Below are 26175 nucleotides of genomic sequence, written 5' to 3' on the forward strand. Positions count from 1 at the left end.
AAAAAATTATGAAAAATGACAGGATCCCAAATAAATGCTGTTATTTCCCAAACTAATAATCGTAGACAATTCTAATTCAAATAAATCAATTTAGGAGTTATTGCTTAATAACTATTGAAAATATCAAGTGTTTAATGCTATTATTTTCGGAGATACAAGGCGTCAAAGTTCAATGATTAAAAAATTATGAAAAAATGACATGATCCCATATAAATGCTGTTATTTCCCAAACTAATAATCGTAGACAATTCTAATTCAAATAAATCAATTTATGAGTTATTGCTTAATAACTATTGAAAAGATCACGTGTTTAATGCTATTATTTTCGGAGATACAAGGCGTCAAAGTTCAATGATTAAAAAATAATGAAAAATGACAGGATCCCAAATAAATGCTGTTATTTCCCAAACTAATAATCGTAGACAATTCTAATTCAAATAAATCAATTTAGGAGTTATTGCTTAATAACTATTGAAAATATCACGTGTTTAATGCTATTATCTTCGGAGATACAAGGCGTCAAAGTTCAATGATTAAAAAATAATGAAAAATGACATGATCCCAAATAAATGCTGTTATTTGCCAAACTAATAATCGTAGACAATTTTAACTAAAATCAATCAATTTATGAGTTATTGCTTAATAACTAGTGAAAATATCACGTGTTTAATGCTATTATCTTCGGAGATACAAGGCGTCAAAGTTCAATGATTAAAAAATAATGAAAAATGACAGGATCCCAAATAAATGCTGTTATTTCCCAAACTAATAATCGTAGACAATTCTAATTCAAATAAATCAATTTAGGAGTTAATGCTCAATAACTATTGAAAATATCACGTATTTAAATAGGGTGTACATTTATATTTTCATCTAATTAATCTGCTTATCTAAACAGTCGTGATGTATAAATAATAGTTTAATAATATTGCCAATAACCGAGGGAGAAACTATAAAGTTTGGTGTCAAAAATAAATAAATCTATTGTAGTTTTGATTTATTTGAAAAATTTTCTACCCAGTTATCGAAAGAACGGAGTCTTTCTACGTGATTAGTGATTGTAGAAATGAGTGCTTTAGATGAAACGCTTTCAAGTCGAGATGTAAATAACTTGGGAACGTGCCAGTGGCTAACGTCGCCAAATCTAAATTATTGTTTTTGTTTCTATTTTCATTCTCACGTAAATTAATGTTTCTCGAAATAGCTGCCATTCGCACATTCTTGATTTCCTAAAATATTCAATCAAAACGAACAATCTACAGGAAATAACGATTATAATAAAGGCAACTCTCCAAAACAAAATTATTTCAAATTATGGCAAAACTGACAATTTAGGAAAAAATTCCACTCTTATACATTCAACATTGCATGAATATTTGGTTTTCATAAAAATTTGGTCGCGTTGGATATCGAATAATTCGACAATCCGCTCAAAATAAACGGAAAGATATTTAGCTTTTCAAGACGATTCAAATCCAATAAAAGTTATCCCTACACTAATTCTAATCTAACCTAACCTAATCCCTATTATTTCCCAAACTAATAACTATAGACAAGTCTAACTAAAATTAGTCAATTTGCGAGATATTTTTTTATGAACCTTGAAGGTATCAATTGTTTATTATCATTACTTTCGAAGATACAAGGCGTCAAAGTTCAATGTTTGAAAAATTATAAAAATTGACACGATCCCATATAATTGTTGTTATTTCCCAAACTAATAATCGTAGACAATTCTAATTCAAATAAATCAATTTATGAGTTATTGCTTAATAACTATTGAAAAGATCACGTGTTTAATGCTATTATTTTCGGAGATACAAGGCGTCAAAGTTCAATGATTAAAAAATTATGAAAAAATGACATGATCCCATATAAATGCTGTTATTTCCCAAACTAATAATCATAGACAATTTTAACTAAAATCAATCAATTTATGAGTTATTGCTTCATAACTGTTGAAAATATCACGTGTTTAATGCTATTATTTTCGGAGATACAAGGCGTCAAAGTTCAATGTTTTAAAAATTACAAAAAATGACACGATCCCATATAATTGCTGTTATTTTCCATACTAATAACCATAGACAATTTTAACTAAAATCAATCAATTTATGAGTTATTGCTTCATAACTATTGAAAATATCACGTGTTTAATGCTATTATTTCCGGAGATACAAGGCGTCAAAGTTCAATGTTTTAAAAATTACAAAAAATGACACGATCCCATATAATTGCTGTTATTTTCCATACTAATAACCATAGACAATTTTAACTAAAATCAATCAATTTATGAGTTATTGCTTCAAAACTATTGAAAATATCACTTGTTTAATACTATTATTTTCGGAGATACAAGGCGTCAAAGTTCAATGTTTGAAAAATTATAAAAATTGACACGATCCCATATAATTGTTGTTATTTCCCAAACTAATAATCGTAGACAATTCTAATTCAAATAAATCAATTTATGAGTTATTGCTTAATAACTATTGAAAAGATCACGTGTTTAATGCTATTATTTTCGGAGATACAAGGCGTCAAAGTTCAATGATTAAAAAATTATGAAAAAATGACATGATCCCATATAAATGCTGTTATTTCCCAAACTAATAATCATAGACAATTTTAACTAAAATCAATCAATTTATGAGTTATTGCTTCATAACTGTTGAAAATATCACATGTTTAATGCTATTATTTTCGGAGATACAAGGCGTCAAAGTTCAATGTTTTAAAAATTACAAAAAATGACACGATCCCATATAATTGCTGTTATTTTCCATACTAATAACCATAGACAATTTTAACTAAAATCAATCAATTTATGAGTTATTGCTTCATAACTATTGAAAATATCACGTGTTTAATGCTATTATTTTCGGAGATACAAGGCGTCAAAGTTCAATGTTTTAAAAATTACAAAAAATGACACGATCCCATATAATTGCTGTTATTTTCCATGCTAATAACCATAGACAATTTTAACTAAAATCAATCAATTTATGAGTTATTGCTTCATAACTATTGAAAATATCACGTGTTTAATGCTATTATTTTCGGAGATACAAGGCGTCAAAGTTCAATGTTTTAAAAATTACAAAAAATGACACGATCCCATATAATTGCTGTTATTTTCCATGCTAATAACCATAGACAATTTTAACTAAAATCAATCAATTTAGGAGTTATTGCTTCATAACTGTTGAAAATATCACGTGTTTAATGCTATTATTTTCGGAGATACAAGGCGTCAAAGTTCAATGTTTTAAAAATTACAAAAAATGACACGATCCCATATAATTGCTGTTATTTTCCATGCTAATAACCATAGACAATTTTAACTAAAATCAATCAATTTATGAGTTATTGCTTCATAACTATTGAAAATATCACGTGTTTAATGCTATTATTTTCGGAGATACAAGGCGTCAAAGTTCAATGTTTTAAAAATTACAAAAAATGACACGATCCCATATAATTGCTGTTATTTTCCATGCTAATAACCATAGACAATTTTAACTAAAATCAATCAATTTATGAGTTATTGCTTCATAACTATTGAAAATATCACGTGTTTAATGCTATTATTTTCGGAGATACAAGGCGTCAAAGTTCAATGTTTTAAAAATTACAAAAAATGACACGATCCCATATAATTGCTGTTATTTTCCATGCTAATAACCATAGACAATTTTAACTAAAATCAATCAATTTATGAGTTATTGCTTCATAACTATTGAAAATATCACGTGTTTAATGCTATTATTTTCGGAGATACAAGGCGTCAAAGTTCAATGTTTTAAAAATTACAAAAAATGACACGATCCCATATAATTGCTGTTATTTTCCATGCTAATAACCATAGACAATTTTAACTAAAATCAATCAATTTAGGAGTTATTGCTTCATAACTGTTGAAAATATCACGTGTTTAATGCTATTATTTTCGGAGATACAAGGCGTCAAAGTTCAATGTTTTAAAAATTACAAAAAATGACACGATCCCATATAATTGCTGTTATTTTCCATGCTAATAACCATAGACAATTTTAACTAAAATCAATCAATTTATGAGTTATTGCTTCATAACTATTGAAAATATCACGTGTTTAATGCTATTATTTTCGGAGATACAAGGCGTCAAAGTTCAATGTTTTAAAAATTACAAAAAATGACACGATCCCATATAATTGCTGTTATTTTCCATGCTAATAACCATAGACAATTTTAACTAAAATCAATCAATTTATGAGTTATTGCTTCATAACTATTGAAAATATCACGTGTTTAATGCTATTATTTTCGGAGATACAAGGCGTCAAAGTTCAATGTTTTAAAAATTACAAAAAATGACACGATCCCATATAATTGCTGTTATTTTCCATGCTAATAACCATAGACAATTTTAACTAAAATCAATCAATTTAGGAGTTATTGCTTCATAACTGTTGAAAATATCACGTGTTTAATGCTATTATTTTCGGAGATACAAGGCGTCAAAGTTCAATGTTTTAAAAATTACAAAAAATGACACGATCCCATATAATTGCTGTTATTTTCCATGCTAATAACCATAGACAATTTTAACTAAAATCAATCAATTTATGAGTTATTGCTTCATAACTATTGAAAATATCACGTGTTTAATGCTATTATTTTCGGAGATACAAGGCGTCAAAGTTCAATGTTTTAAAAATTACAAAAAATGACACGATCCCATATAATTGCTGTTATTTTCCATGCTAATAACCATAGACAATTTTAACTAAAATCAATCAATTTATGAGTTATTGCTTCATAACTATTGAAAATATCACTTGTTTAATACTATTATTTTCGGAGATACAAGGCGTCAAAGTTCAATGTTTTAAAAATTACAAAAAATGACACGATCCCATATAATTGCTGTTATTTTCCATACTAATAACCATAGACAATTTTAACTAAAATCAATCAATTTATGAGTTATTGCTTCATAACTATTGAAAATATCACGTGTTTAATGCTATTATTTTCGGAGATACAAGGCGTCAAAGTTCAATGTTTTAAAAATTACAAAAAATGACACGATCCCATATAATTGCTGTTATTTTCCATACTAATAACCATAGACAATTTTAACATAAATCAATCAATTTAGGAGTTATTGCTTCATAACTATTGAAAATATCAAATGTTTATTATCATTATCTTCGGAGATACACGGCGTCAAAGTTCAATAATCGAATTTTGACGCCTTGTATCTCCGAAAATAATGATAATAAACATTTGATATTTTCAATGTTCATGAGGTAATAACTCCTTAATTGATTGATTTATGTTAAAATTGTCTATGGTTATTAGTATGGGAAATAACAGCATTTATATGGGATCATTTTATAATTTTCCAAAAATTGAACTTTGGCGCCTTATATCTCAGAAAATAATAGCATTTACAATGAGAAGTGTTTACAGTTAATAAAGCAATAAATTTTAAAACGATTAATCTTTGTTTCAAGACTCTAGGGTCATAAATTTGGAAAATAACAGCCATGTCATAAAACAATTGTATTAACGTATCATAAATATTAAAATTTTCAAAAAAACCTCATAGAACATATAATAAATGTATAATTCTTCTAATATACAGCATTATGAAATAACAAGTGGCAAATTGTGAGAAGGTTAAGCTCCGAAAATATTCCCTTAACGTTGTCAAAATGATGTCAACATCGTAAAATCCCACATCAAACGCGTTTGTTCTCAAATTACTCGCTTAACTGGAAACGTAAATAGGACTCCGCATGGTGCCCTTCTTGTACTAATACGCCCTCTTTTCAAAAATTAAGACGGAAACGTGCAGATCTGCCTTTCAAGTAGATTTCTTTCTAATTCTAGTACAACTATTATTGTTAAACCAAGTCGGCAGCTGCGACACAAAGCATTCCGTCACCGTGAATCGTTTTCTTTGAGACACTGTCATTTAATAGCGTCGAAAAACCGTTCGACAATATTCCTTTCGTTTTAATATTCATTTCGCGAATCATACCCCTGGATCGTAAATAATTTTCATCACTTCGTACCCGTCGAGCTTCTCACCTGGTGACTAATGAAATATTCAAAAGGATATCATATTCACTGGACGCATCAATTTGTACACTCCTGCGGCGAAAAAACATCCATTTATATGAAGAAACGACTCGTTAGGAATCGAAAGAAAAAAGTTTTAAAAAAAACACAGTTCCTTCGAGATTTCTCGACCACTGCGAGCCTCGTTTAAACCACCACAAGATAAATCGACATTTTCCTTTAATATTTCGACCGTATTCTTTCTTCAAAATCATTTTTATCCAATCGCCGTTCCTCCAAAACATCATCAATCTTCTTTTAGACCCAAAAAACTCAAACTTTGACTTATCCCCACTACCAGCTTCTTTCAATCTTCCCCAAATGAGATCAACATCCCTTGATTCATTAATTCGACACACCACGAACGTTTTCTATAACCAAAATTTTGTTCTTGGTAGTTGCACTAGAACTGTTCTGAACTGCACCAGTGCAGGCTAGTTCATGAGTGTATGGAACCGGATACAAACAACGATGTCGTATAGACAGAATTGAAGCATTTGTTGATTGTTGTGTTTGAGGTTATTTGATTTGATTTAGGCCAATAATAGAAAAGGATTTAGTACTTTTGATCCAGCGCTCTAGTGTACACTTCCCGAACTAGTTTTTCCAAGAACAAACCTAAGATGAAAAAAAAAAATATTCACATGAGATTTAAGATGTTTCTTTTTAAAAAGTTACCAACAAAACTGACCATACCTCAAGAAACAAAATTATTATTCTTAAAAAGTTTTAAAACGGATGCATATTTCCTATAATATCCGCGAGATGTCCCGGCTGTTTCCTGTCACGTATCGTCGTAGTGTCGTCGACTTTTGTCTCTGCCTCAATTGAAATTACTTAGTGGGTGGTTAGCGTTAAACACTCGACAATTGGACATAATTTTTTCAATTGTTATGTACTACAAGGGTCGTACCAAATCTAATGCGATATACCTTGAAAATATTACCTTTTCGCAAATACTTCTGCATGATCCAGTCGCGTGGGAACAACACATCAAATCTGAAAGACAAAAAGAAACTATTTTATACAAACTGTCATTGAAACTACAAAAGAAAGGCGTAAACTGTCAATGAAACTCCAAACACAAATTTATTGGTCCGTCCGGTATATAGACCCTTCGTAATTTACGATTTTAACCGTGCAAATAAAATAATAAAAGTAGAATATGAAGCCCTATAAAATGATTGACATACCATTATAAAATATAAATAAGCTGCAGGTCATTTATAACCAGTTGGATGCACGTACGTAGATTCAACCTTCAGGGGAAGAAAATGTATGCAAAGAACTATACAGAGTGATACTTTTAATTCGATAATAATGAAAGTGAAGGTTATTTCAATTTTGTTATTAAAAAGGAAATGGAAGTAATGCACAATCAAAGATATTGAATAATATCGATGTAAATAAGTTGAATTTTCATTTGAACGTATCAACCGCTTCTATTTTGACGTTACTCTAAACGTTCTGTATTCATTTACACACCGAAAGTTGCGTTTCGAGTGCTCCACGTAGTGAAAATGACAGTTCCGTACTGCAAAACGCTTTTCTGAACGCTCCGGAGTAGAAAACTTCAATGTTGACAGTTGACAGTTTCATTTCGATGATTTTTCAAGCGTTGGCCATAGAAAGTCGGTTAATACATTGTACAAAATATTTCCTTTGTTATTTAGGACGTATTAACTTTCGGAGTTTCGGATATTTAAATTTGCAAAATATATTGAATAATATCGATGTAAATAAGTTGAATATTCATTTGAACAAAATTTTTTTTGAGAAATTTCAATTTGCACGTATCAACCGCTTCTATTTTGACGTTTATTTCGAACACTTTTGACAAACAGATGTTGCTGTAACATTCTACGGTACTTTAAACTCTCTGTATTCATTTACACACCGAAAGTTGCGTTTCGGGTGTTGCACGCAGTGAAAATGACAGTTCCGTACTGCAAAACGCTTTTCTGAACGCTCCGGAGTAGAAAACTTCAATGTTGACAGTTTCATTTCGATGATTTTTCAAACGTTGGCCATAGAAAGTCGGTTAATACATTGTATAAAATATTTCCTTTGTTATTTAGGACGTATTAACTTTCGGAGTTTCGGATATTTAAATTTGCAAAATATATTGAATAATATCGATGTAAATAAGTTGAATATTCATTTGAACAAAATTTTTTTTGAGAAATTTCAATTTGCACGTATCAACCGCTTCTATTTTGACGTTTATTTCGAACACTTTTGACAAACAGATGTTGCTGTAACATTCTACGGTACTTTAAACTCTCTGTATTCATTTACACACCGAAAGTTGCGTTTCGGGTGTTGCACGTAGTGAAAATGACAGTTCCGTACTGCAAAACGCTTTTCTGAACGCTCCGGAGTAGAAAACTTCAATGTTGACAGTTGACAGTTTCATTTCGATGATTTTTCAAGCGTTGGCCATAGAAAGTCGGTTAATACATTGTACAAAATATTTCCTTTGTTATTTAGGACGTATTAACTTTCGGAGTTTCGGATATTTAAATTTGCAAAATATATTGAATAATATCGATGTAAATAAGTTGAATATTCATTTGAACAAAATTTTTTTTGAGAAATTTCAATTTGCACGTATCAACCGCTTCTATTTTGACGTTTATTTCGAACACTTTTGACAAACAGATGTTGCTGTAACATTCTACGGTACTTTAAACTCTCTGTATTCATTTACACACCGAAAGTTGCGTTTCGGGTGTTGCACGTAGTGAAAATGACAGTTCCGTACTGCAAAACGCTTTTCTGAACGCTCCGGAGTAGAAAACTTCAATGTTGACAGTTGACAGTTTCATTTCGATGATTTTTCAAGCGTTGGCCATAGAAAGTCGGTTAATACATTGTACAAAATATTTCCTTTGTTATTTAGGACGTATTAACTTTCGGAGTTTCGGATATTTAAATTTGCAAAATATATTGAATAATATCGATGTAAATAAGTTGAATATTCATTTGAACAAAATTTTTTTTGAGAAATTTCAATTTGCACGTATCAACCGCTTCTATTTTGACGTTTATTTCGAACACTTTTGACAAACAGATGTTGCTGTAACATTCTACGGTACTTTAAACTCTCTGTATTCATTTACACACCGAAAGTTGCGTTTCGGGTGTTGCACGTAGTGAAAATGACAGTTCCGTACTGCAAAACGCTTTTCTGAACGCTCCGGAGTAGAAAACTTCAATGTTGACAGTTGACAGTTTCATTTCGATGATTTTTCAAACGTTGGCCATAGAAAGTCGGTTAATACATTGTACAAAATATTTCCTTTGTTATTTAGGACGTATTAACTTTCGGAGTTTCGGATATTTAAATTTGCAAAATATATTAAATAATATCGATGTAAATAAGTTGAATATTCATTTGAACAAAATTTTTTTTGAGAAATTTCAATTTGCACGTATCAACCGCTTCTATTTTGACGTTTATTTCGAACACTTTTGACAAACAGATGTTGCTGTAACATTCTACGGTACTTTAAACTCTCTGTATTCATTTACACACCGAAAGTTGCGTTTCGGGTGTTGCACGCAGTGAAAATGACAGTTCCGTACTGCAAAACGCTTTTCTGAACGCTCCGGAGTAGAAAACTTCAATGTTGACAGTTGACAGTTTCATTTCGATGATTTTTCAAGCGTTGGCCATAGAAAGTCGGTTAATACATTGTACAAAATATTTCCTTTGTTATTTAGGACGTATTAACTTTCGGAGTTTCGGATATTTAAATTTGCAAAATATATTGAATAATATCGATGTAAATAAGTTGAATATTCATTTGAACAAAATTTTTTTTGAGAAATTTCAATTTGCACGTATCAACCGCTTCTATTTTGACGTTTATTTCGAACACTTTTGACAAACAGATGTTGCTGTAACATTCTACGGTACTTTAAACTCTCTGTATTCATTTACACACCGAAAGTTGCGTTTCGGGTGTTGCACGTAGTGAAAATGACAGTTCCGTACTGCAAAACGCTTTTCTGAACGCTCCGGAGTAGAAAACTTCAATGTTGACAGTTGACAGTTTCATTTCGATGATTTTTCAAGCGTTGGCCATAGAAAGTCGGTTAATACATTGTACAAAATATTTCCTTTGTTATTTAGGACGTATTAACTTTCGGAGTTTCGGATATTTAAATTTGCAAAATATATTAAATAATATCGATGTAAATAAGTTGAATATTCATTTGAACAAAATTTTTTTTGAGAAATTTCAATTTGCACGTATCAACCGCTTCTATTTTGACGTTTATTTCGAACACTTTTGACAAACAGATGTTGCTGTAACATTCTACGGTACTTTAAACTCTCTGTATTCATTTACACACCGAAAGTTGCGTTTCGGGTGTTGCACGCAGTGAAAATGACAGTTCCGTACTGCAAAACGCTTTTCTGAACGCTCCGGAGTAGAAAACTTCAATGTTGACAGTTGACAGTTTCATTTCGATGATTTTTCAAGCGTTGGCCATAGAAAGTCGGTTAATACATTGTACAAAATATTTCCTTTGTTATTTAGGACGTATTAACTTTCGGAGTTTCGGATATTTAAATTTGCAAAATATATTGAATAATATCGATGTAAATAAGTTGAATATTCATTTGAACAAAATTTTTTTTGAGAAATTTCAATTTGCACGTATCAACCGCTTCTATTTTGACGTTTATTTCGAACACTTTTGACAAACAGATGTTGCTGTAACATTCTACGGTACTTTAAACTCTCTGTATTCATTTACACACCGAAAGTTGCGTTTCGGGTGTTGCACGTAGTGAAAATGACAGTTCCGTACTGCAAAACGCTTTTCTGAACGCTCCGGAGTAGAAAACTTCAATGTTGACAGTTGACAGTTTCATTTCGATGATTTTTCAAGCGTTGGCCATAGAAAGTCGGTTAATACATTGTACAAAATATTTCCTTTGTTATTTAGGACGTATTAACTTTCGGATATTTAAATTTGCAATTTATATTCAAACAATGCTTCGGTACTAACGAACAAATAAATATTTATAAAACAATAAATCCAGTATCCATTATTATAACGCAAACAATATTTGTTTACGAAAAGCAAATTAGTTTAACAACTCATCCAACTCGGTTATAAACATAATCGTTAATTGGAAATTATATAAAATAAAACGGAATTAAAGCAGATATTATAATTGTCTATAAATAAACTACAAATTGGTTCAATAAACAAAATGAAACATGGATTTCAATAATGTGTAAAAAGGATTTTCCAACTTAATTCAGTCAAAAATGACTTTTGTATGAGTAATTTGTCAATAACGGACATTTCCTTTGTCTAAAAAGGCTTTTCCAACTTCTAGTTCTGTCAAAGTTTATTTTTTCAAGTTAAATTTGGTTTTTCTCAATCTACTTTGGTCAATAATGAATTTTCCCGTTCTTAAAGTGGTTGTTCTATTTTTAGTTTAACCCAAAATCGCCTATTTCTAGTAAAATTTGATCAAAAAAGTTCCCCGAACAAAGTATGGTACAAAGAATCTTCTTTTTTTCGAAACGCACACAGAACACGCACTCTTCTTCTTTTTTTAAGAGGTGACTGTATCTGTCAAAACAAACAAAGAAGTTCGAGGAAAAAATCGACGGGAATAATTAGGCCTGTTTTATACGTATGCGGTTCGGTTCCGATAGGAACCGGAAACGAATTAAAACACGGTTTATATTGAGACTAAATGCATTATCGTGATTTGTAGTGTAGTAATTAGAAAGAAGGTAAGTGATGGTTTTGTTTGTTTTGTACAGAAAGGGAAAAATTAAGCCTGTTCGTGTCGAGGGTGTTTTACCGCATACGTATGAAACAGGCTTTACTCAGAATGACATAATAACATTGTTTGTCGCATTCTTTTTAAATAGTCACGTTTTATATACATGAAACTTTCAAATTTGCTTACGACGAAACCAATAACTATCGAATTTCACTACGTTTGCTATAATATATAATTGATATCGATGATTTTCCACATTCCACACTTGGAAACAAATAAAATTGTACTGATACCGCTTTTAGACCATACAAAAACTGTTATTTTGACTAAAAAAGTGACAAAAATCTTTTTATTAATGATTCCGTAATAATCGAGAAGCGATTATCGATTCTTCGACGAGAATTGAATTCGAATTGTAGCGATTATCGATTCTTGCACGAAAATTCGATTTGTTTTGGAAGATTTTTGTCTTGATGAACTCGAAGGTTCATCAAGATCTATATGTGTGCGAAAAGTCGTTATTTTCACGAAAAATCCATAGATAAAGGTTAAGTTAGGTTAAATTAGGTTAGGTTATGTCCTATTAATGAAACGAATGGTTCTATTTTTGGTTCAGATTTACTACATTCTCATTAAAGCGTAATAATATTCTCAGAAATCTCCAGAATTGTTTGGGTATGAATCCCGATATGAAAAACAAATTTTTCTTTTCGATTGACCCGCGACGTCGTCGAAAAAACTGTGGATGCGTCGAATAAACTTTTCCAATTATTAGTTTTTTCTATAAATACGAAAATATCGCTCGATTTAGAACGAAAAGCGGCAACTCCACCCACCGTACACTTCCGATCTAACTCCGAGTGATTTTTATATCTTTTTCTCGAATTAACAACACTTTCGACGACTACTAACTTTGTTATCCCAATTGAAATTTTATACATACTTGAACCCATACATCAATTAAGATAAATTGAAATAACAGTTGAAATTATCAAGAAGGCAGAGTCTAAATTTAGATATAATTTAATCAGTCGGAGTACAGACGCAGTTTATCTGATGTACATTCGAAATTTCATGGGTCTTCGATTAGAAAGTTTAAATATTAATTTTTTCAAATCTTAGACCTTTTCTGTATGATTTTTTATATAAAAAGACACCTAAGTTATATAAATATTTATATATTTAGTTAAAAACGATTCTGGAATGAAACCAAAATATTTTCCTAACCTCAAATTGTAACCAAATCAAAAAATAAACCACCACAGTGATATTTATACAAATACGAATGGATTTTGTTATTAAAAATATACAAATGAGTACCTTGAGTCGTGATTCCTTGCAACGCCCAACAAATTATTAACAAAACTCCGCCAAAAATGTAAAAATCGCAAAATCGAATCCTTTTTGACATATTGACGATATAAACACGTGCCGAAACGGTCACTACGCTCGCTAGCACAGATCCATCTCCGGCGAGAGATGTTAACTGACTAGCGAACGAAGCGTCGCGGCCGTTGAGCGACCGGAGGTGTTCATCTCGATTTTAAATGCGTATACAGGGTTATATTGAAAGTAACAATCGGTTTTGTAAACTTCTGTAGGTTGTAGATCTTGGGGAAAAGCGTGCCTTGGTAGATAATTCCACGAATTCCAAAGAAATGACTCTCGATAAATTACTAGGTGTATCTAATGGGAAAAATTTTGAGTCCAAGTATAAATATCGATGCCAAAACTTTAAATACCGATGAGATATTGTAGTATTGAAAAATGTTCGTTGTAACGACAGGAAATAAGCAATTTTAGAAGAAACTTTCTTTCCAAATACTTGGAGATTGTTGAATGAGTGAAAATTGTCCGGTACGACGCCGCTAGTTCCGCCAGTTGTCAAATACCGTACCAAGTGGCGAAATAAACGATAATCGGATGATGCCAGATCGGGGCTGTATGGGAGACGTGGCGTCACTTCCCAGCCAAGCTCCAATAGTTTCCCGGATATATCAGACACTGTATTATCATGGTGAAACCCTAAACCTTTCCGATTTGACAATTCTTGACGTTTTTCTTTAGTTGCTTCATCCAGTTTCATTAATTGTTGCACAGCAAACATCGGAATCGATGATTTGGTTCCTTGGAAGCAGCTCAAAAAACACATAATATGACAGCACGATTTTTTATTTTTGTTGTTTTTCAACTTTCGATGTGGTTTGTGCTGGTTCATCGTGTTTTCTCCAAGAGTTTTTATCGCCAGAGATGATTCTTTTCAAAAAAGGAACAATTTCGATTCGTTCAAGGTGCTTATCGCAAACTTTGATTCTTTGGTACTGAAATATCGAGTTTCTTAATCAATCCAAGACTTTTTAAGAGTTTTTCGCGTTCCTCTACAATTTTGACATCGTCAACTTCAATACGCCGACCAGAACTTTGCTTATATTTGAAGGAAAAATCTCTAGAGAAAATCAAGCACGTGACGCGACAGTAGGAAGAGGTAGAGGTCGCACGGTGCAAGATCTGGAAAATAAGGAGGGTGGTCTAACAGTGGAATGTTATATTTGGCTAAAAAACTTCTTGGCAAGAGCTTTAATCTAATAAAACGTAATACTGGGAGTCAGTTTGCGAAAATTGGGCAAAATAATCAAAACCGTTGAAAAATATGTCAACCGAAATTCTAAAGGAACAGAATGTGGTTCAAAAAGATCTTCAAAGGAGTTTCGTGGAACTGGACATGTAAAAAATATTCAAAATCAAATAGAAACGTTTCAAATAGACGGATCGAAAGACGTGGAACGATCGAATGGCCGATTTGAATCATACCAAACAGTTGGTGCGGATTTTTTGTCCCCACAGTCTTTTTTTTTTTTTTTTTTTCTTGTAACTAATCCCAAATTTTCACCTGTTATGTTAAAAAATGTCTCGGTTGTTATTGAATCCATCTGTATATTTCTAACCGTTGCTAAACGACGACGGTTGGATCGATTGCCATGGTAGTTACTTTAGCCAGATGACACATTGTTATTTTTTTGGAGAAAAAACTTCACAGTGACAAAAAAAATATTCGACGATGAATTATTTAAATGAAAAGTCTGCAGAAAATATAAGTGACAGCCAAGTATTATACATAACCGAGGAAAAATGGAATAGTTTTTTGAAACATTTGGATAGGAATAAATTGAATAGAGAAGCTTTAGAGAAAGAGCAGAGACACAAGGCTTATTTGGCCGAAGGCTCTAAATCTATGATAAAAAATTGGGCAAACTCGTTAGAAGTAAGTCTAAAATTTCAATTTGTATACGGATATTAAGGAACACTGCTTTCGATTCTAACCTAACTTAACCCAACCACCAATTCAAGATCAAATTATACAGGATGTCCCATGACGAGTTAAAACTATCTGTATATATGGCAAAATACTTATAGTAGAATCATGAAAGTTTCTACGTTTAGGTTTTCGGATACGATCTTTTTAACTGAAATATTTTCAAAGATGGCCGACTTCCGTTACTACCGGAAGTTGACTATAACTTTGTTATTTTGAATAGAACACCCTGTATATTAATACATTTTTGAAATCTACGTTAAATTTTAGTATAGTTTTGTACGAAAACTTTTTTCGAAAAATTCGTACTTTTTGAGTTATTAACTTTTTTGTAAAAAAATTGACCCTAATAAATTATTTTTTTACGACTACACCCTTAAAGATATGAAAATAGTTTCCGTTCGGTTGCGTTTAGCAAAGTCAGACGTATTTTAATCTATATTGAAAAGTTTTCCATTTTATACAGGGTGTGTATAAAAAAATGCTCAAAGTTTAACTTAATAAATGTAAATTTTTTTTATTTTTTTAAATAGAACCACCCCGTTTTTTCTATTTTAATGCATTCAGGGGTAAAATATGAGGCAAATTTTTCATACCTAAAGCTCCAGATATTGAATATTTTAGAAAAAAAATGAAGAAATTTGATTTTTAAGAAATTAAACTTTGAACACTTTTTATACACACCCTGTATACAATGGAGAATTTTTCAACATAGATTCAAATACGTCTGAACTTGTTAAAAACGACCGAACAGGAACCATTTTTATATTTTTAAGGGTATCTTCGTAAAAAAATAATTTATGAAGGTCTGCAAAGTTCAAATTTTTTTACAAAAAAATTAATAACTCGAAATATATTTTTGGAAAAAAGTTTTTAGACAAAAGTACACTAAAATTTCACGTAGATTTCAAAAATGTATTAATATACAGGGTGTTTTATTTAAAATAACAAAGTTACGATCGACTTCCGATAGAACGGATAGTTTTAACTCGTCGTGGGACATCCCGTATAGAACATACGAAAAATATTTCAGAATATACGTAAGAGAAAAGAGGAAAACCGTCTGAAAGCAATCGAAAATGAAAAAATAGAAAGAGCGATAAAATTCAACCAAATGCGCAAAGAACAAGAAGAAATCCGTAAAGTTTTCGTAGAAAAAGCTAATAAAAAAATATTCATGAACAAAGGTAAACAAAATTATTGTTTTTGATATATAATTAATGCCACATTGTAACTTACGCACGCGTTGTCCTGTACTGAAATGTCAGAAAGTCCTACAAGAACTGGAGGGAAAAAAACTGCAGGACCTTTGCAAAGGTTTACTCGAACCAGAAACCCCAAAGATGAAATATGAAGCGGCAGATGGATTATATTAAATTCTATTAAATTTTTGTACGAATCTAGGAAATGCTAAACAGCTGACCAGCGCTTACATCCTGAGCGAAGTTTTGTACGAAAGAGAAAAACAAAAAGAATTCAAAGATTTTCTGATGAAGCACGAAGCCGAAGAATACGCGAAGGAAGTGGAGGATGTTAGAAGAGTAGCTAAAGAATTCGTTGAAGAAACAAAAGCTCATAACGAAAACGAAAAACGCAAAAAAATCGAAGCCAGTAAACAAATAAGAAAAGAGTGAGTTTGTATACGAGGGATTATTTGAAAAAACTATATATGTCGATGTTGGCTTTAGGTTGGACGACAAAATTAAAAAAGAAAACGAAGAAGCGGAAAAAAGGAGAATGGAAGATTATAAAGATTATAACGATGCTTTAGACGAAATGAATTGCATTAAACGGAAAGATTTCGAAACGGTAAAACGTCAAATATGTTTAATTGAATTTTGTAACAAATCGAAAATGAAATTGTAGAAACTGAAGAAGAAACAAGAAATAGCCAGAGATATGGAAGATATGTTGGAAAAGGAGCGCCAGAAAAACATATTGTTAGCTACGGAAGAACAAGAATTGGATGATGTTATCAAAGCTTACAGAATCGCCAAAGATAGAATCGATTGTATGAGAAAAATTAAAGAAAAACAAGTAAGTTCAACAAATCTTTTTTATACAAGAAAATCACTTACTCAATGTAACTATTTTTAGTTGCGGGAAGAAGCTATTCGATATAGAGAAGAAAAATCTGAAACGGCCAAAGCTGCATCAACGGAAAAAGAAGAAGAAGAAAAGAGACAAAGATCGTTAGAAGAAGCGATAAAAGAATATGAAGAAAAGTTAGTAAAAATCGAAAATATCGACAAATTTCCGATCAAAACTTGACAAACACGGTTTTTTAGGTTAAACCCCAACGAAAATCATCCCTTCAGGTCCTTTTTTCCGTTTAAAAATTCAAATAATCGTTGAAACGTAATTACAAAATCACTATTCCATGGTTTTTTCTTGTTAAAATGGTCGACAATAAATAAAATAAGCGCGATGATTCAACATACGGTTCATTTATCTATCGTGATCGGTTTTTATTTTGTAGAGATGTAGGTTAGGTTAGGTTTCAACGATTATTTGAATCTTTAAACGGAAAAAAATACCCGAAGGGATCATTTCCGCGCCCTATATTTAAATATATTCTTGTTCAGCGTTACTTTCTTTACAACATACTAAATTTTTAACGAAATCGGTGATATGTAACCCAATCTAAATAATTATCCGTATATTTTTCAAGGGAACTTGAAAAGGAAAGAAAAAAAGCGGAGCTTCACGCACGAGAGGTGCGCGATAAACTGGAGGGAAGAAGACGGTTTCTCGAAAAAGAAGAAGAGCGTTTGAAGAAAGAAGCGGAATTGAGAAAATGGGAGATGCTGAACAGATACAAAACCGCAGAAGCCGTTAAAATATTGGACAATAACAGTGCGAACGAACGTAAAAATAAAATGTTGAAATACAGAGACGATTTACTAAAACAAATCGTAAGTATACGTTTTAGGTTAACGATTTACAATATACACAATTAATTGTACTGTTTATTTTTTAGGCGGAAAATGAAAATCGGCAAAAGAAAGAAAAGGAAATTGACGGGATGATAATGGAATCGTTAAATCGAACTGACGATGACAAATTCTTTGCTTATGCCGATGAAATTTTAAATAAGCAAACGAAAACTAAAAGATCTACTTATCCTACAATAAAAGCTATTATGGTATTTAAATTTTTATTAAACTAATATTTCATTTTATATTATTTAGTTAAATTCCTCCGTTCTTTTAAAACACAACCGTTCTTCATCTATTATCGAAAATTCGAACCGACTTGAAACAAATGAGGAAGGAATCTACTTATTTATATCAATAATCGAAAAATTGTAGTCGAAAACTTCACTTCATGTAATACGGTTACTCTACTCTATAATAGATGGCGGTACAATACTAAAATCATAAATTTTATATCGCGGATCATAGACTACTATTTCGGTCGAGAAGTGGCCTTAACGATCTTGCACGAATATTAACGATTCTATATTCTCTTACAGCTGTTTTTATAAATCGAATAGTTTCAGATTCTTTTGTAAAAAGTGAAAATTATTTTTTTATTTTCGTTATATCTTCTAAATGATAATGAAAGATTTGGAATCGAATAATTTTAAGTATTCGAATAAAACTCAAGTGCTTTGTTATTTATTTATTTTAAAAACAATTCGAAATATCTAATAAATTTTATTTTTAGGATTATAAAAAGAATAATCATTTATCTACGTGAACCAGATGTCGAATACATTTCGACACGATTGTGTACGAATGATAATGTCAGGAAAATAATCATTCGTCTCCGAATTACAATTCGTGTATTATTAGAAATAAAACATTTTTTACAAAAGTATTTTATGAGTTTTTTGAGAATCGATAGATTTCGCATTTCTAGGTTATAATCCTGACAGTTGATGTTGGAATTTCTTCATATTTTTTCTAAATTACTCAAATGTATTCGCGTTCTTTTAGATTCTTGGTTAGAACTAGTGGGAATGTAGTTTCGTTCGAAAGTCGAATTCTGATTTAGTTCGCGGCAAGTCATCGACTCGCGTTCGACAATTTAAAAGTGCGCATGCGATCGGACGCTGAACTGATTCGGAATCAGAACCGCGAACGAACCATTTTTAGGTTATAATTGTTGATTTTGGAATTCGTTTTTGATGGAAAATCAAAAAAATAGACTTAAAATTGCTTCTATTACACCAACTGTTTTCAGAATCAGTTTAGCGGTAGAGTATTTCTAGGTTATAATCATGACAATTGTTGATTTTTGGAATTTGTTTGCAATGACAAAACAAAAAAAAGACCGAAAACTGCTTCTTTTTTATTAAAATGATAAGTTTTTTTTTTTTAAATTTTCAACTTTTTTGATTATTTTCGATCCAATCCCTGGTGGAAACGATCGATAGGGTAAATAGAATCGAACTTGGGGATAATATGATAGTAATTGTGAAATAAAACTCATTATTGATTAGTTTTAACGATACATTTTAATAATGAAACGAAAAATTTCAAGTTTCAACTTTCCATTCATCTAAAATTTGTCTTTTGTCGCTATATGCGTAATCAAATCGACTACTCGGTTCGAGTATCCGTATTCGTTATCGTACCAAGAGATGAGTTTGACGAATTTATCACTCAAGGCGATTCCGGCTAGAGCGTCGAAAGTCGACGAATGACAATCGCCGACAAAATCCGACGACACGACTTGTTCTTCGGTATAATTCAAAATTCCCTTCATCGTCGTTTTCGATGCTTGTTTTACAGTTTCTTTTATTTGGTCGTACGTCGCCGGTTTTCCTAAACAAACAGTCAAATCTACCACGGATACATTCGGAGTCGGTACTCTGAAAGCCATTCCCGTCAATTTTCCTAAGATACAATCAGCACATTAATATTTTACCGAGTTGTCCCACGAGAAATTGTGGTACTAGTACTAGTTAATAACACCGGGAGTTGTGGAGCGAAAAATGAAAAGACAAAGACGACAATTAGGAGGTGAAGCTAAGAAAGTGTCGAAAGATGACCGAAAACATCAACTAAAAAAAGTAACGGATTAAAAAATATCGTACAAGCCAATGGAAGAAATAGCTACAAAAAATATGAAGCTAGAAGACAACGAAATAGAAGAAGGAGCGTTAAAAGAAGAAGAGGTACGTCAACTAAAGACCTTGGTGGTAAGATGGATGAAAATTTTATGGATCCAAGACTAATAAGAAAATATGGAAAAATCGGTGATGGAAAGAGAATAGCAAATTGATGGAACGAAAACAACAAAAACTTCGGATGTATTGATGTAAATAGAAAAGTACAAAAACCAGGGAAACATTTTTATAAAAACGATAAAAATTTGGAAAAAATGAAAACAGAAATGCTTCAGAAACGAAGATAAGGATCAAAGAACAAACTTAGGGAAAAATTCGAATGTATTGATGGACATAGAACAGAAAACAGTGGAAACAAACCGTATGAAAGAGACCGGAATAAAGAAAGGGATGGTAAGGGACAGAAAAAAAGCAAATAATTGGGATCCAAGCAGTGAAAATGGAAAAGTCAAAACCCATCGCAAAATATTTGTACAAAAAGATGGGAAATTGGCAAAAAGGTGATTAAAATAGGAGAAAGGGAATAGAAGCAACTGAAATTCTTCAGAAACCAAGAAACTGAAAACGAAATAAGGAAAACTTTGAAAGTATCGATGAAAATAGAACAGGAAGTAGTGGAAAAGAGAAAAAGAACTGGAATGGAAACATTACGGTGAAAAGAAAGTGATAAAATGGTGGAAAAACGTGTAGGAATTTAGGAAGGGCAAAAAGAACCGGAGATAGTGGTAAAAATGGATCTCGAAACATCAGAAAAAGAGAAACAAAAAATTTAGTGAAAATTTTGGGGAAAACAAGACGGAGGAATAAATTGCAACGGGAAGGAAAAACTAGGATCTGAAATAGTATTAGAAAACGGGAAAAAATTAGCTTATAATTTCGTGAAATTGAAAAAAAAGTTTGACTTTCATTTTCGTCGATATTTTCTTTGAAAATTTGTAAAAAATGAAAATCTAGTACTACAATTTCATTTTCGACAGTTTTATCCGGAGAACGACGCGTATTTTTTTTTTCTTCGCCTGAAAAGAAAGTGGAAAAGGAAACAGAGAAAGGATATAAATATGAGAATATTTTGTCGGAACTTGTATATTTTAGACACATATATTTTAAATAAAGAAAATAAACGGTAAAATCGAAAAAAGTAACATTTTTTTTTATTTTTTTTACCGACAAAGGACTACTAACTAATCCTTTACTTTTTCACTTATTCCGCGAGACGCTAAAAAGTCTCCACCGATCGAAACCTGCCGAGATTTTTCTATTAGAAAAAAAGAAAGGAAAATCTTAAGCTTTGGTGGAAATGTACAAGATCAAATCGATAACCCTGTTCGAGTATCCGTATTCGTTGTCGTACCAAGAGATGAGTTTGACGAATTTGTCGTTCAATTGAATACCGGCCTTTGCGTCGAATACTGATGAGTGGGTATCGCCGATGAAATCGTTGGAAACGACGTCTTCGTCGGTGTAGCCCAAGATGCCCTTAAGGGGACCTTCGGCGGCTTCCTTTACTTTGGCTTTGATTTGGTCGTAAGTCGCCGATTTGCCCAAACGAACGGTCAAATCGACCACCGAAACGTTCGGAACTGGTACGCGGAAAGCCATACCGGTCAATTTGCCTGAAATCGGGTCCAAACGTCAAACAATATACGACGAAAAATAATAACATAACCAAAATAATAAAAACAATCGTATTTTTTTTCAAATAATAATAAATTGTATCGAGTAAATTTTTAAAGTTACCCCCGTAGAATAGAATACTAAAACCACCCTCGTAACTACTTTATTATATCAAATGGTATTTCAAATACGAATATTTGAAATCACCCTCGTATCATTGTTAATTTTTTTTATCATGTTAATTGATTGATGAAAATTTTTGAAATTGCTCCTGTATATAATCATATAAACTAGCAAAAAAGAATTATTGAAATCACCTCGTATATTTTACAATTTTATACATTTCGATTTTTCAAAATTTGTTACATTAGTTGAAAAGAAAATTTATTTTCAATTTTAAATTTTTTTCATACACCACGTAAATATTTAACAAATTTTAAGGGGAAAAAAAATTAATAACTGAAATTACATAACCTAAAAAAAAGCCTTGTATTATTCAATTTTCGTCGATTAGAAAATGATAATGATATTCTAAAACTACCCTCGTAATTATATCAATTGGTAATTGTGAATTTTTACGAAATTAAAAAAAAAACGTTTGAAATTACCCCCGTATCAATTCTAATTATTCTTTTAAGTCGATGACTTTTCGAAATTTTCCAATTGTATCAAATTGTATGAAAATAAAATCGAATTTTTAAAATTAGCTTGAAAATAACAGTAAAAATGAATTTTTGAAATAACCCCTGTAACTCTCCAATAGGTCACTTTAACATAAACGACACATACTTTTTCTCTCATTTTAATACAATTTAAAAAAAATTTTTTTTAAATTATTCTCGTAGTACTATAATGGAAACTTTTTGAATTACCCCGTATTATATTTCAAGTTTATCGAAACTTAAATTGAATAATTCTCGAATCACCCTCATGTTAATATGAATATTTCACACCAAGTGGTAGAAACGAATTTTTGAAATAACCCCCGTAATATTTCATTTCAAATTTTTTTCAATTTTATCACTCAAAAAAATCACCCTCGTAAATTTATATTTTAACTATTATACAAACTGGTAGAAAATAATTTTTCAAATTACCCTCGTACAACTTAATGTTAACTAATAAGAAACTATACATATAACCCGTATTTCAAGTGATAAAAACTAATTTCTTGAATTACCCTTATAACACTTTGTTAATTTTCAACAAAAAAACAAGTTTCTGAAGTGAGCCTCAACATTTTATAATAAACTGATAGGAAGGAAATTTCTAAACCACCATATTATGTTTCAATTCTAACGCGACTTTTTTTAATTACCCTCGTATTATTTTTTTAATTATCACATTAATTTAAAAAAAAAACAAATTTATACGTTAAACCCTGTAGTATTATCATCGTTTTAGAAATAATTCAAATGATAAAACGAATTTCTTATATTAGCACCGAAATATTTTATTTTTTAGTTTCCCCCGCACATTTTTCTGTTATTTTATTAAGTCAATTGAGAAAAAAAATTAATTACCCCCGTATTAATGTATTAAACAACGTTAATGAAAAAAATATCAAATAATTTCGAAACGTAATCAAAACACAATAATTTTTCAAACTACCCCCGTATTATTAAAACTAAAAATTCCATAAACGAGTAAACTTATAACAAAATGATCTCAATTAATATAAGAAATAAAGGTTATTTTTGAACTACATATATTAAAATGACAGGAACTCGAGAAAGTACACTATAGTTGTACCATACACTACTCGTTCAATGATTCGACAAAGCTGAACGAAATTCGAAACGCATAATCCTCGCGAGGAATTCACCGTGTTCGAACTTAAATCCTTTGAATCAGGCGCAAAAACCGGAGATTGAAGAAAAAAAAGTATAATAGCGTGAAGAGAACTAAAATATTTCATCTTTACACAACTATATTATTCGATTAACTTCGAGAGTAGTGTAGGGGACGCTATATTCCAAGGTTGAAATAAATCAACAACGTTGCCAAACTTTGAAATTATTATGGAAATTAACAAAATTTATAAATATAATTAATTAAAAGGCTCATTTAAATTACAGAAAGAGAAAAAAGATATTTAAGAGTAAAGAAAAATTATTGTTAATGATTTTAACTTACCGTTAAGGCTTGGAATAACTTTACCGACAGCCTTGGCGGCTCCAGTAGCCGCTGGAATGATGTTTTGTCCTGCACCACGACCGTCACGCCACAATTTACCAGACGGACCGTCGACAGTCTTCTGTGTGGCAGTTGTGGCATGTACTGTCGTCATCAAACCTTCGACGATTTCAAAATTATCATGAATGACTTTAGCCAAAGGAGCCAAGCAGTTTGTGGTACACGAAGCGTTAGAAATGACCTTTAAAACATAAATTACAATCAAACCACAAAACGACCTTCAACATCGGTACTTACAGGATCGGCTGGATTGTAGGCGTCGAGGTTTACTCCGCAAACGTACATCGGTGCATCAGCGGATGGAGCGGAAATAATAACTTTCTTGGCGCCGCCGTCGAGATGTTTCTTCGCCTTTTCGACGGTAGTAAAGACTCCGGTAGATTCTACTACGTAATCGGCGCCGTGTTTGCCCCATGGAATTTGAGCGGGATCTTTTTCTTGGTAAACGGCAATTGCCTTACCGTCAACAACCAAATTTTTACCATCGCTGTTAACGCAACCCTTGTAACGACCGTGGGTCGAATCGAATTTGAATAAATAGACCATGTAATCGACATCGAGGAATGGGTCGTTAACGGCTACTACGTCTACGCCTTTAGCGAGAGCAGCGCGAAGTACCAAGCGACCAATACGTCCAAAACCGTTTATTCCTACTTTCGCCATTTTGAATCAAAATCTAAATATATATAAATGGCTGTACAATATTTATATACTATAATAAGAATGAAAAGTTATTTTAAATGATGTCCTTTACTGACCTTTAATGCGCCGAAATGTTAAAAAAAGTTTAATTTTAGTACTATAATAGCTTATCAGACGTATATCGCTAAATATATTTAATTTTCTTTATAGAAAATAGTTTAATCAAAACATAATCGTTAGTTAAATTAATAAACTGACCTCGTTATCAGTAATAGGTAGTAAACTTTAGTATAATGTAAATAAATTATCAAATTTATCCAAATTTGTTGATTACAGATCATATATGAAATTATTTAAACTCGGTTTATATTGTAGCAGGGTGTGTACAAATGAAGGTCAGAGAAGGTCAAACCGGTCGCTTCATTACTTCAAATCACGACATTTCGTAATTTTTTAACAATTACTGTTATAAAAAACAAGGTTTTTATCACTTAACATGTTATTTTATGATAACTACTGTTTTTTTTTTCTTGCAGTAAAAAAATGGTTATATAAAAACTTCATCTACTAAAAATAGACAGACATGTTCTAAAAATATCCAACGTAAATTTATTCAATCTAATTGATAATCTATTGAAAATGTACCTATTATAATAATTCATGATTTACTTGTAATAATTGTAATATTACTTACGTTTTATACACTACAGAAACCAAAAACCAACTCGGAATCCACTAGGAAAGTGTCAGTTAAATAAAAATCTTGACATAAAAATAAAATTCATGTGTCACGTGATAAAGCGGATTCGAAGTGTTGCCAAGGTGACTGAAATTTTTGTTTCGGCTGTAGAACACGAGTATGTAGGGGAAACGAGTGATATTTATATCATTATATTGAGCATTTATATGAAACGATCATAGATAAAGGATGGATATAGATATAATTAGGAAAACAACCATACTTATCAAAACGTTCACCTCACGTTTTTATTAGTGTCCGAAGAACGGTTAGTTTTTTGTATATGACATAAATGTTAATTGCTTCTATAACCTCAAAATTAATGCCATAGAAAAACAGTTTTAAATTGCGGCTGAATTATGGAGAGTAGAAGAAAATTTGAAAAACTGACGAATTGAAGTATGCTGACTTGAAATCAAAATTTGTTATTTAGAATTTCAACTATTTACGTTGCGCAAAAGTTGTTCAAAGCAATAATTATAATTGGCGCTACCTTTAAAATTTACCCTTTAGCCAATTTGGTCTTTCGTAGAACAATTTCTATACATACAGATTCTTCTCCATAATCTATATGTGCAGGGGTGTAGTTGTGCCAAAACAGCACTCTGAAACAGTACTTTATCCATGGATTTCGTGAGAGAGGGAGCTGTTTGTATTTGACTTTATCCCCATTCAAGTAATTTCAATATATTAGTAAATTACATTAATGTATAAATATTTAA

General features: G+C 31.3%; 4 protein-coding genes across 6 annotated transcripts in view; 1 reads left to right on the top strand and 3 right to left on the bottom strand.

Annotated features, from left to right (window-relative positions):
• The window catches only part of LOC130443112 (reversion-inducing cysteine-rich protein with Kazal motifs), a 50962-nt gene extending 37501 nt beyond the window's left edge, over positions 1–13461 (bottom strand). The window contains exons 1-2 of the mRNA XM_056777581.1: positions 13193–13461; positions 7058–7110 (exon numbers count right to left, since the gene is read on the bottom strand). Of these exons, the coding sequence (XP_056633559.1) occupies positions 7058–7110; positions 13193–13283 (144 nt within the window). The 5' untranslated portion in view covers positions 13284–13461. The remainder of the gene's footprint in view (positions 1–7057; positions 7111–13192) is intronic.
• The window catches only part of LOC130443113 (uncharacterized), a 44703-nt gene extending 25696 nt beyond the window's left edge, over positions 1–19007 (top strand). For 2 of the 3 annotated variants that reach the window (XM_056777585.1, XM_056777584.1), the window contains 8 exons: positions 16219–16372; positions 16590–16815; positions 16874–16994; positions 17052–17222; positions 17283–17410; positions 17857–18100; positions 18166–18330; positions 18855–19007. In XM_056777585.1, the coding sequence (XP_056633563.1) occupies positions 16300–16372; positions 16590–16815; positions 16874–16994; positions 17052–17222; positions 17283–17410; positions 17857–18100; positions 18166–18330; positions 18855–18887 (1161 nt within the window). In that variant the 5' untranslated portion in view covers positions 16219–16299 and the 3' untranslated portion in view covers positions 18888–19007. Of the gene's footprint in view, positions 1–14782; positions 15135–16218; positions 16373–16589; positions 16816–16873; positions 16995–17051; positions 17223–17282; positions 17411–17856; positions 18101–18165; positions 18331–18854 lie in introns of those variants that run through there. The other variant, XM_056777586.1, reaches the window with a different exon arrangement.
• Positions 19008–19637: 630 nt separating this feature from the next.
• On the bottom strand, positions 19638–20158 carry LOC130443628 (glyceraldehyde-3-phosphate dehydrogenase-like). Its single transcript, XM_056778417.1, has one exon. It carries the CDS (start codon positions 20013–20015, stop codon positions 19692–19694), a length of 324 nt encoding a protein of 107 aa, XP_056634395.1. The 5' UTR covers positions 20016–20158; the 3' UTR covers positions 19638–19691.
• A 1175-nt stretch (positions 20159–21333) lies between these two features.
• On the bottom strand, positions 21334–25590 carry LOC130443627 (glyceraldehyde-3-phosphate dehydrogenase 2-like). The gene is made up of 4 exons (XM_056778416.1): positions 25409–25590; positions 24310–24748; positions 24013–24253; positions 21334–21875 (listed from the first exon to the last, which is right to left on the bottom strand). The coding sequence occupies exons 2-4, from the start codon at positions 24733–24735 to the stop codon at positions 21544–21546; spliced, it is 999 nt and encodes a 332-aa protein (XP_056634394.1). The 5' UTR covers positions 24736–24748; positions 25409–25590; the 3' UTR covers positions 21334–21543.
• Positions 25591–26175: the final 585 nt, after the last annotated feature.

This window comes from Diorhabda sublineata, chromosome 4 (assembly GCF_026230105.1).
Source record: "Diorhabda sublineata isolate icDioSubl1.1 chromosome 4, icDioSubl1.1, whole genome shotgun sequence".
NCBI lineage: Eukaryota > Metazoa > Arthropoda > Insecta > Coleoptera > Chrysomelidae > Diorhabda > Diorhabda sublineata.